This window comes from Oncorhynchus keta, chromosome 25, assembly GCF_023373465.1.
Source record: "Oncorhynchus keta strain PuntledgeMale-10-30-2019 chromosome 25, Oket_V2, whole genome shotgun sequence".
Classification (NCBI taxonomy): domain Eukaryota; kingdom Metazoa; phylum Chordata; class Actinopteri; order Salmoniformes; family Salmonidae; genus Oncorhynchus; species Oncorhynchus keta.
Window position 1 is genome coordinate 41767444 of NC_068445.1, and position 13374 is coordinate 41780817.

The following is a 13374-nucleotide window of genomic DNA, read 5'->3' on the forward strand; positions in this document are numbered from 1 at the left end:
GACTACATGGAACTCTATTCCACAGTACTACATAGAGCCATGACTACATGGAACTCTATTCCACAGTACTACATAGAGCCATGACTACATGGAACTCTATTCCACAGTACTACATAGAGCCATGACTACATGGAACTCTATTCCACAGTACTACATAGAGCCTTGACTACATGGAACTCTATTCCACAGTACTACATAGAGCCATGACTCCATGGAACTCTATTCCACAGTACTACATAGAGCCATGACTACATGGAACTCTATTCCACATCAGGTAACTGATGCAGCAGTAAAATTTGATTTTTAAAAAACAGATAAAAAAATACTTTATGGAACAGCGGGGACTGTAAAGAGACACACACACACAGGTACAGACACACACATATGCACACACACACATGCTAACACACGCACTCTACACACATACATTATTATATTGTTGTATGGTGGAATTATACATTTTGTATGATGTACTGTTGAATCTTTTGTTTTATGTGTGATGTTCGTGCCTTAATGTGTTTAAACCAAGGGGAAGTGGGTGTTGAATAACTTTCTTTATGAAACATGTAAGGATGTCATTGTTTTATTTGTTCACTCATGTTCCCTTTATCTAATATTAGGTTTTGGTTGAAGATCTGATAACGTGCCGTATCAAAAATATGCAAACGTAGAGATAATGAGAAAGGGGGCAATACTTGTTCACAGCTCTGTACATCTGCCTCTGTACATCTGCCTCTGTACATCTGCCTCTGTACATCTGCCTCTGTACATATATCTGCCTCTGTACATCTGCCTCTGTATATATATCTGCCTCTGTATATATATCTGTCTCTGTATATATATCTGCCTCTGTATATATATCTGCCTCTGTATATATATCTGCCTCTGTATATATATCTGCCTCTGTATATATATCTGCCTCTGTATATATATCTGCCTCTGTATATATCTGCCTCTGTATATATCTGCCTCTGTATATATCTGCCTCTGTATATATCTGCCTCTGTATATATGTATATATCTGCCTCTGTATATATCTGCCTCTGTATATATCTGCCTCTGTATATATATCTGCCTCTGTATATATCTGCCTCTGTATATATCTGCCTCTGTATATATCTGCCTCTGTATATATCTGCCTCTGTATATATCTGCCTCTGTATATCTCTGCCTCTGTATATCTCTGCCTCTGTATATCTCTGCCTCTGTATATCTCTGCCTCTGTATATATCTGCCTCTGTATATATCTGCCTCTGTATATATCTGCCTCTGTATATCTGCCTCTGTATATCTGCCTCTGTATATATCTGCCTCTGTATATATCTGCCTCTGTATATCTCTGCCTCTGTATATCTCTGCCTCTGTATATCTCTGCCTCTGTATATCTCTGCCTCTGTATATCTCTGCCTCTGTATATCTCTGCCTCTGTATATCTCTGCCTCTGTGTATCTCTGCCTCTGTGTATCTCTGCCTCTGTGTATATCTCTGCCTCTGTATATCTCTGCCTCTGTGTATATCTCTGCCTCTGTGTATATCTCTGCCTCTGTGTATATCTCTGCCTCTGTGTATATATCTGCCTCTGTGTATATATCTGCCTCTGTGTATATCTCTGCCTCTGTGTATATCTCTGCCTCTGTGTATATCTCTGCCTCTGTGTATATCTCTGCCTCTGTATATCTCTGCCTCTGTGTATATCTCTGCCTCTGTGTATATCTCTGCCTCTGTGTATATCTCTGCCTCTGTGTATATCTCTGCCTCTGTGTATATCTCTGCCTCTCTGTATATCTCTGCCTCTGTGTATATCTCTGCCTCTGTGTATATATCTGCCTCTGTGTATATATCTGCCTCTGTGTATATATCTGCCTCTGTGTATATCTCTGCCTCTGTGTATATCTCTGCCTCTGTGTATATCTCTGCCTCTGTGTATATCTCTGCCTCTGTGTATATCTCTGCCTCTGTGTATATATCTGCCTCTGTGTATATATCTGCCTCTGTGTATATATCTGCCTCTGTGTATATCTCTGCCTCTGTGTATATATCTGCCTCTGTGTATATATCTGCCTCTGTGTATATATCTGCCTCTGTGTATATATCTGCCTCTGTCTGTATATCTGCCTCTGTCTGTATATCTGCCTCTGTCTGTATATCTGCCTCTGTATATATCTGCCTCTGTCTGTATATCTGCCTCTGTCTGTATATCTGCCTCTGTGTATATATCTGCCTCTGTGTATATATCTGCCTCTGTGTATATATCTGCCTCTGTCTGTATATCTGCCTCTGTCTGTATATCTGCCTCTGTCTGTATATCTGCCTCTGTATATATCTGCCTCTGTATATCTGCCCCATTGCACTTTTTGCTGATGCACACCAGGCTACTTGGCCTCTCTCCAATTTCTAATCTGTTGAAAGCGAGACACCTTCATCGAAACAATAACCAAAGTGGCCACCACACCTCTGTTTTGGTAAGAAAATGAGGGATGGGCCTGGAGAAATGTAAACACTAAAATTCATAGACAGAACTATGGATGCAAGGACTGACCATCCACGATATCAAAATTGTAGTTTTAACCATGTTTTGAGGCTATACAATGGTTGTTTGCATGTACAATGTTTACAAACATTGGAGTAAAACAAGCTTAAATATTGGGTTCTGATGTACTACGACAGGTGAACTAAGCTCACGAAACATTTATCATTTATATTCTTCAAGAATCAATGGGTTTATATACATATAATACGCAATTGAATGCAGAAACTACAGAATCCCCTTTTAAGTCTATCAAAAGTGTGCAGGTTTCAACATGTGTCAGTTAGGACTATGGATAAAAAGTATATATATATATATATATATATCAGCACGAATTACATTAAATATTATATATACATATGTAAAAGATTGCGGTCCATACTTGTTCACAATACCAGGGAGGAATGGGAATTGATGTAAAATATATCACTAGCCACTTTAAACAATGCTACTTAATATAATGTTTTACATACCCTACATTATTCATCTCATATGTCTACGTATATACTGTACTCTATATCATCTACTGCATCTTTATGTAATACATGTATCACTAGCCACTTTAACTATGCCACTTTGTTTACATACTCATCTCATATGTATATACTGTACTCGATACCATCTACTGCATCTTGCCTATGCCGTTCTGTACCATCACTCATTCATATATCTTTATGTACATATTCTTTATCCCTTTACACTTGTGTATAAGGTAGTAGTTTTGGAATTGTTAGTTAGATTACTCGTTGGTTATTACTGCATTGTCGGAACTAGAAGCACAAGCATTTCGCTACCCTCGCATTTACATCTGCTAACCATGTGTATGTGACCAATAAAATGAGATTTGATTTGAGTTTAGAAGAGTAGAAGTCCCTCGAACGTTTATTCCAAAGGATCCACACTCTGCAGCTGTAACAGATGTATATGTACTCTCCATGCGTTGTGTTTTCTCTAAATAAATCACTTCGGCCAGTGGTCCCAGTTGAACATTTATTACTGTTGTTAAATGGCAAACAGCACGTTAGTTGTGCAGGGCTGGACGGTATTGATGGCAAAATCCCTTTCATCACATTTTCATACTGGGAGAACAAAATACGAAAATACAATACAAAATATAACATGTGTAAATACCTGTTGTTAAATAGGAAACAGCATGTTAGTTGTTCAGGGCTTAATGTTATTGATGGTTGTCGATGGCAAAATCTGTAGCATGAAGACAACTGTGTTAGCAGTGGCTTATGTGACCATTACATCGGTGTATAGTAACACACTTATTTACAGCAATCATATGCCAAAGCATATCCCAGAAAGCCCCTCAATCCCTAACAGGTACCATATACCCACACATGTATAAATCAGCAACGTACAGCAAACTTGTACACATTGTAAAATAGAAAACAGTGTTTTCCTACCCCTTGCATCACATTTTCATACTGGGGAGACCTGACGTTCGCGATCTCCCCCTATCTGCAAGCGGGGCCAATCACAACACACCTTATTGTCATCAGAGTTGAACTAACCAATAAGAATGCTTGAACATTAAATACACATTTCTTTAGAGGCAAGTGGAAACATAACCAACCCTGTTACACAGCTGTTGGCAAGAGCACATTTTTCACTGGTCGCAATAACAACGATAGATAGGCAGCTTAATAAACTTCTTCAATTCACCCATTATTGGGTTAAAAAAACACACATATACGTTTGTCAACAACCATCCATATACGTTTGTCAACAGCCACCCATATACGTTTGTCAACAGCCACCCATATACGTTTGTCAACAGCCACCCATATACGTTTGTCAACAACCACCCATATACGTTTGTCAACAACCACCCATATACGTTTGTCAACAGCCACCCATATACGTTTGTCAACAACCATCCATATACGTTTGTCAACAGCCACCCATATACGTTTGTCAACAGCCACCCATATACGTTTGTCAACAACCACCCATATACGTTTGTCAACAGCCACCCATATACGTTTGTCAACAGCCATCCATATACGTTTGTCAACAGCCACCCATATACGTTTGTCAACAACCACCCATATACGTTTGTCAACAACCACCCATATACGTTTGTCAACAACCACCCATATACGTTTGTCAACAACCACCCATATACGTTTGTCAACAGCCATCCATATACGTTTGTCAACAGCCATCCACAACAACCACGGTCCCGTAAGATGCAGATAACAAAATGATACACCTTCCTGGGGTTCTAGCTTTAAATAACGGTATAAAAACAAATATCTAGTCGAACTCGTATTTCATGAACTGTAATTAACATAGCCTGCTAACTTGGAGGAAAAAGTTGATATTGTAATACCGGGCTGTTCCTGAAGCATAGGCTTACCCTAGTACCACGCCAACATGGCCGTCTTCACAACTTCTCGGTCGGACTAATTGCGTTGATTTAATTTGTATTCCTCATTGTACTGCTTTCATCAAAAAACATCGCTTAGATGCGGTGTCCAGAGGACAATAGAGCAACGCGTCAGAGTACCCCTGCTGCCTAATTTGGGCAGCCTTCCGCACCTCAGTGTGTTGTTGATTTCCCGCCAGTAGAGGGCACACATTTCAGCTAAATGTTCCCATGTGGCTTATTGTTCCCTTGTTACAACTCGTATTGTATTAAACCTGATTTATTGTAGCCTACCTTCTGTTGTGCTTTCTAGACCTGAGTTTCTATTACAGACAGATGCATTGACAGTCATTGGACCACTGTACCTCCCAAATTCACATGGTGTCAATGGTACATGATAAAGTTTCACACTTTCAACCAAGCCCTTATTCAGGCTGTTAGTACTGCAGTGATCATTATTATACTACAGATGAAAAGCGAGTTGATGATATAGGTTTCTGATTCTTTTGTCCATGGCAGTGATCATCAACAATGGAGCAGGTGTTGGTCAACATTCTGGATGAGGTGACGAGTGACGAGATGAAGAGATTTCAGTGGCTCCTGATCAGGCACCAGAGGCGTGGCTATGAGCCCATTAAAAAAAGCGAGTTGGATCGCGACACAAGCAGGGAGAATACCGTGGAGCTGATGGTGAACAAATACAAAGAGAATGGAGCTCTGGGCGTCACAATTAATATCCTGAAGAACATGAACCAGAATACACTTGCTCACGAGTTGAAGACAAAGGCAAACACTCTCAAAATAGGTAATACAGAATTACAGGTCATAGACACCTATGATGAAAAGCTGAACATGACTGCCACATTATACTGGGAGCGGATAGACAGAAACATGCAGCCTCTTTAACGTGTGTATGTACAGTTTATTAAATTATTGGCGCCCTGTTCAATACCTTTCAATACTTCACCTTGCGAGAATAACGGCACTTCTAAAATGTTTTATTGAGATTGGAGAACACATTGGGAGAGATCTTAGACCGTTCCTCCGTAGATAATATTTCCAGATCAGTGTTCTTCATCTGCGTTTAAGGACGTGCCCCTCTTCAGTTCAAACCACATGTTTTCAATAAGGTTCAAGTCCGGAGACTGAGATGACAATTTCAAAATACTGATTTTTCTTAATAAATATATATATTGAGAACAGCCTCAATTAGTCGAGGCTTGAACTCTACAAGGTGTCGAAGGCGTTCCACAGGGATTCAGTCCTATGTTGACTCCAATGCTTTCCAAAGTTGTGTCAAGTTGGCTGGATGTTCTTTGGGTGGTGGACCAATGTTGATACACACAGGAAAACTGTTGAGCGTGAAAAACCCAGCAGCGTTATCTCAAAGTGCTGTACAGAAACCCAGCCTAAAACCCCAAACAGCAAGCAATGCAAGGCACTACCATACCCTGTTCAAAGGCACTTCAAAATTTTGTCTTGCTCATTCACCCTCTGAATGACACACATACACAATCCATGTGTCAATTGTCTCAAGGCATAAAACTCCTTCTTTAACCTGTGCCAATAATTTTGGACCAGACTACAGGAGAATACCGGTCAAGTGAACATATTGTAAATAATTACCATCATCCCTTTGAGGAGAAACCTGATATTTAGAACTACACTGAACAACAATATAAACACAACATGTACAGTGTTGGTCCCATGTTTTATGAGCCAAAATAAAAGATCCCAGAAATGTTCCATACGCACAAAAAGCTTATTTCTTTCAAATGTTGTTGACAAATTTGTTTACATCATTGTTAGTGAGTATTTGTCCTTTGCCAAGATAATCCATCCACCTGACAGGTGTGGTATATCAAGAAGCTGATTAAACAGCATGATCGTTACACAGGTGCACCTTCTGCTGGGGACAATAAAAGGCAACTCTAAAATAATTTAATGTTCATTTCTCTACCATAAGCCTCCACTGACACCATTTTAGACAATTTGGCAGTACGTTCAACCGGCTTCACAACCTCAGACCACGTGTAACCACGTCAGCCCAGGACCTCCACATCCGCTTCTTCACCTGCGGGATCGTCTGAGACCAGACACCCAAACAGCTGATGAAACTGAGGAGTATTTCTATCTTTAACTAATTCTGATTGACCCAAGTTGGTGGGTCTATGCCCACCCAGGCCCACCCATGGCTACGCCCCTGCCCAGTCATGTGAAATCCATAGATTAGGGCCTAATACATTTATTTCAATTGACTGATTTCCTGATATGAACTGTAACTCAGTAAAATGGTTGAAATTGTTGCCTTTATATTTTTGTTCAGTTAAGTGTAATGTCGCTAATCGTTGAACATACAGTGCCTGTAGAAGGCTTACACCGCCCCTTGAAATGTTCTTTACATTTTATTGTGTTACAAAGTGGGATTGAAATAGATTTAATTGTAATGTTCTGTCATTGATCTACACAAAATACTCCATAATGTCAAAGTCAAAATAAAAATATAATATTATTATTTTTTAAACTAATTAAATAACTAAAATATGGAAGGAACACAGGAACAAATCCTAGAGTCAAACTTGCTTCAGTCTGCTTTCCACCAGACACTGGGAGATGAATTCACCTTTCAGCAGGACAATAACTTACAACACAAAGTCACATCTACACTGGAGTTGCTTACCAAGAAGACAGTGAACGTTCCTGATTGGCCAAGTTTTAACTTAAATCTGCTTGAAAATCAATGACAAGACTTGAACATTTCTATCTAGCCATGATCCCCTACCCCTTGGCAGAGCTTGAAGAATTTTGAAAATAATAATGGGCAAATATTGTGTGCAATGCTCATGAGACTTACCCAAGAAGACTCACCACTGCAGTCGATGTCAGAGGTGATTCTAACATGTATTGACTCAGGAGGGTGAATACTTATCTAATCAATTTTCGCTTCATCTAAAAAATATATATATGTTTTAGTTTTTCACTTTGACATTACAGACTATTTTGTTTGTAGATAGTCGACAAAAAAAGACAATTAAATCCATTTTAATCACATTTTCTTACACAGGGGTGTAGATTCTCTATAGGCACTGTATGGCTGCCAGGAGATATTGTTGTTTTTGTTACAGGTTTCAATTAAAATGATAACAAGACCACTGCAAAGGAGTGACTTAGTTTAGTTTAGTTGATTCATTTGACCATTTAAAAAAAAACAGTCACACATAAAACTTGAAAAGCCATATACACATAGGTTAAATCATGGAGGATAACACACAATACAGTCTGGGACTTATTTCCATGGTTAAATCATGGAGGATAACACACAATACAGTCTGGGACTTATTTCCATGGTTAAATCATGGAGGATAACACACAATACAGTCTGGGACTTATTTCCATGGTTAAATCATGGAGGATAACACACAATACAGTCTGGGACTTATTTCCATGGTTAAATCATGGAGGATAACACACAATACAGTCTGGGACTTATTTCCATTGTTAAATCATGGAGGATAACACACAATACAGTCTGGGACTTATTTCCATTGTTAAATCATGGAGGATAACACACAATACAGTCTGGGACTTATTTCCATGGTTAAATCATGGAGGATAACACACAATAAAGTCTGGGACTTATTTCCATGGTTAAATCATGGAGGATAACACACTATAAAGTCTGGGACTTATTTCCATGGTTAAATCATGGAGGATAACACACAATAAAGTCTGGGACTTATTTCCATGGTTAAATCATGGAGGATAACACACAATACAGTCTGGGACTTATTTCCATGGTTAAATCATGGAGGATAACACACAATACAGTCTGGGACTTATTTCCATTGTTAAATCATGGAGGATAACACACAATACAGTCTGGGACTTATTTCCATGGTTAAATCATGGAGGATAACACACAATACAGTCTGGGACTTATTTCCATTGTTAAATCATGGAGGATAACACACAATACAGTCTGGGACTTATTTCCATGGTTAAATCATGGAGGATAACACACAATAAAGTCTGGGACTTATTTCCATGGTTAAATCATGGAGGATAACACACTATAAAGTCTGGGACTTATTTCCATGGTTAAATCATGGAGGATAACACACAATAAAGTCTGGGACTTATTTCCATGGTTAAATCATGGAGGATAACACACAATACAGTCTGGGACTTATTTCCATGGTTAAATCATGGAGGATAACACACAATACAGTCTGGGACTTATTTCCATGGTTAAATCATGGAGGATAACACACAATACAGTCTGGGACTTATTTCCATTGTTAAATCATGGAGGATAACACACAATACAGTCTGGGACTTATTTCCTTTGTTAAATCATGGAGGATAACACACAATACAGTCTGGGACTTATTTCCATGGTTAAATCATGGAGGATAACACACAATACAGTCTGGGACTTATTTCCATTGTTAAATCATGGAGGATAACACACAATAAAGTCTGGGACTTATTTCCATTGTTAAATCATGGAGGATAACACACAATACAGTCTGGGACTTATTTCCATTGTTAAATCATGGAGGATAACACACAATACAGTCTGGGACTTATTTCCATTGTTAAATCATGGAGGATAACACACAATACAGTCTGGGACTTATTTCCATTGTTAAATCATGGAGGATAACACACTATAAAGTCTGGGACTTATTTCCATTGTTAAATCATGGAGGATAAAACACAATACAGTCTGGGACTTATTCCCATGGTTAAATCATGGAGGATAACACATTATAAAGTCTGGGACTTATTTCCATGGTTAAATCATGGAGGATAACACACAATACAGTCTGGGACTTATTTCCATGGTTAAATCATGGAGGATAACACACAATACAGTCTGGGACTTATTTCCATGGTTAAATCATGGAGGATAACACACAATACAGTCTGGGACTTATTTCCATTGTTAAATCATGGAGGATAACACACAATACAGTCTGGGACTTATTTCCATGGTTAAATCATGGAGGATAACACACAATACAGTCTGGGACTTATTTCCATTGTTAAATCATGGAGGATAACACACAATACAGTCTGGGACTTATTTCCATTGTTAAATCATGGAGGATAACACACAATACAGTCTGGGACTTATTTCCATGGTTAAATCATGGAGGATAACACACAATACAGTCTGGGACTTATTTCCATTGTTAAATCATGGAGGATAACACACAATAAAGTCTGGGACTTATTTCCATTGTTAAATCATGGAGGATAACACACAATACAGTCTGGGACTTATTTCCATTGTTAAATCATGGAGGATAACACACAATACAGTCTGGGACTTATTTCCATTGTTAAATCATGGAGGATAACACACAATACAGTCTGGGACTTATTTCCATTGTTAAATCATGGAGGATAACACACTATAAAGTCTGGGACTTATTTCCATTGTTAAATCATGGAGGATAAAACACAATACAGTCTGGGACTTATTCCCATGGTTAAATCATGGAGGATAACACATTATAAAGTCTGGGACTTATTTCCATTGTTAAATCATGGAGGATAACACATTATAAAGTCTGGGACTTATTTCCATTGTTAAATCATGGAGGATAACACATTATAAAGTCTGGGACTTATTTCCATTGTTAAATCATGGAGGATAACACACAATACAGTCTGGGACTTATTTCCATTGTGGTCCTATTGAAACAAGACGACTAGGCAAGATCCAACACGGTTGAACACAGTATGACAGAGATAATAAAACATAAAAACAAAGAAGAAGAACATCGATCTCATCATTGCAGTGACATCATAAGGTACATTCAAATGAGCCCAGAAGACATCAAACAGTTTTTTTACTTTATTGTTAAAGCTGCCAGGAGAGGATGTCATTTTTATGGGCAGAGGCATCTCATTCCACTACAAGACAGTACCTTTCCCAGCATTACTCCTGAATCTGTATAAGCACACATTAGCAACACCTGATCTGGTGCTGTGATTGTGTCCATTCCTAACACGGGGAAAGTAATTGGTTAGATATCTGGGCGCAGAACCGTAAATAATCGTGTAAATCAAACCCAGTCTAATGTGGGACACCTAAACCTCAGGTAGCTAACAGAAGTTTTAATAGTCAGGATCTCAACCCCTAACTGCACTCTTGATTTCAGAGGACCTACACATTTTACACTACCAGTCAAAAGGTTTTAGAACACCTACTCATTCAAGGGTTTTCTTTTTTTTATATACTATTTTCTACATTGTAGAATAATAGTGAAGACATCAAAACTATGAAATAACACATATAGAATCATGTAGTAACCAAAAAAGTGTTAAAGAAAATCAAAATATATGTTTTTGGAATTCTTCATATAGCCACCCTTTGCCTGGATGACAGCTTTGCACACTCTTGGCATTCTCTCAACCAGCTCTCAACCAGCTCAACCAGCTTCACCTGGAATGCATTTCAATGAACAGGTGTGCCTTGTTAAAGGTTCATTTGTGGAATTTATTTCCTTCTTAATGTGTTTGAGCCAATTAGTTGTGTTGTGACAAGGTAGTAAGTCCAAGTCCATATTATAGCATGACCAGCTCAAATAAGCAAAGAGAAATGACAGTCCATCATTACTTTAAGACATGAAGGTCAGTCAATATGGAAAATTTCAAGAACTTTGAAAGTTTCTTCAAGTGCAGTCGCAAAAACCATCAAGCGCTATGATGAAACAGCCACGGGAATGGAAGACCCAGAGTTACCTCTGCTGCAGAGGATAAGTTCATTAGAGTTACCAGCCTCAGAAATTGCAGCCCAATTAAATGCTTCACAGAGTTAAAGTAACAGAGACATCTCAACTAGAGGTCGACTGAATATGATTTTTCAACACCGATACCAATTATTGGAGAACCAAAAAAAGCCGATACCAATTAATCGGTCGATTTTTATATAATTGTAATAATGACAATTATAACAATACTGAATGAACAATGAACACTTTTATTTTAACTTAATATAATACATAAATAAAATGTGTCTCTCAAATAAATAATGAAACATGGTTTAAATAATGAAAAAACACAGTGTTGGAGAAGAAAGTAAAAGTGCAATATGTGCCATGTAAAAAAGCTAACGTTTAAGTTCCTTGCTCAGAACATATGAAAGCTGGTAGTTCAATATTCCCAGTTCTTTAATATTCCCAGTTAAGAAGTTTTAGGTTGTAGTTATTATAGGAATTATGACGTGTCGACTATTTCTCTCTATACCATTTGTATTTCATATACCTTTGACTTTTGGATGTTCTAATAGGCACTTTAGTATTGCCAGCCTAATCTCGGGAGTTGATAGGCTTGAAGTAAGTCATAAACAGCGCTGTGCTTCAAGCGTTGCTAAGAGCTGCTGAAAAACACAGTAAAGTTTGAATGAATGCTTATGAGCCTGCTGCTGCCTACCACCGCTCAGTCAGACTGCTCTATCAAATATCAAATCATAGACTTAATTATAATATACTAAACACAGAAATACGAGCCTTTGGTCATTAATATGGTCAAATCTGGAAACTATCATTTCGAAAACAAATTTTTAATTCTTTCAGTGAAATACGGAACCGTTCTGTATTTTATTGAACGGGTGGCATCCCTAAGTCTAAATATTGCTGATACATTACACAACCTTCAATGTTATGTCATAATTATGTAAAATTCTGGCAAATTAGTTCGTAATGAGCCAGGTGGCCCAAACTGTTAAATACACCCTGACTCTGCGTGCAATGAATGCAAGAGAAGTGACACAATTTCCCTAGTTAATATTGCCTGCTAACATTAATTTATTTCAACTAAATATGCAGGTTGAAAAAATATATACTTCTGTGTATTGATTTAAAGAAAGGCATTGATGTTTATGGTTAGGTACATTCGTGCAACGATTGTGCTTTTTTTCGTGAATGCGCTTTTGTTAAAACATCACCCGTTTAGCAAAGTAGGCTGTGATTCGATGATAAATTAACAGGCATTGCATTGATCATATGCAACACAGGACAAGCTAGTTAACCTGGTTATATCATTAACTATGTGTAGTTGACTAGTGATTTATGTGAAGATGAATTGTTTTTTATAAGATAAGTTTAATGCTAGCTAGCAACTTACCTTGACTCCTTGCTGTAAATCGTGTAACCAGGTGGTCAGCCTGCCATACAGTTTCCTCGTGGAATGCAATGTAATCGGCGTCCAAAAATGCTGATTACCGATTGTTATGAAAACTTGAAATCGTCCCTAATTAATCGGCCATGCTGATTAATCGTTCAACCTCTCAACATCAACTGTTCAGAGGAGACTGTGTGAATCAGGCCTTCTTGGTCGAATTGCTGCAATGAAATCAATACTAAAGGACACCAATAAGAAGAAGAGACTTGTTTGGGCCAAGAAACACGAGCAATGGACATTAGACTGGAAATTTGTCCTTTAGTCTGGAGTCCAA

At 38.1% G+C, this 13374-nt stretch overlaps 1 protein-coding gene across 1 annotated transcript in view; it reads left to right on the forward strand.

The window, feature by feature from the left end:
• The window catches only part of LOC118375585 (DNA topoisomerase 1-like), a 28620-nt gene that overhangs the window by 13153 nt on the left and 2093 nt on the right, over positions 1-13374 (forward strand). Inside the window, exon 2 of the mRNA XM_052479567.1 lies at positions 5424-5709. Coding sequence (XP_052335527.1) covers positions 5436-5709 — 274 coding nt within the window. The 5' untranslated portion in view covers positions 5424-5435. The remainder of the gene's footprint in view (positions 1-5423; positions 5710-13374) is intronic.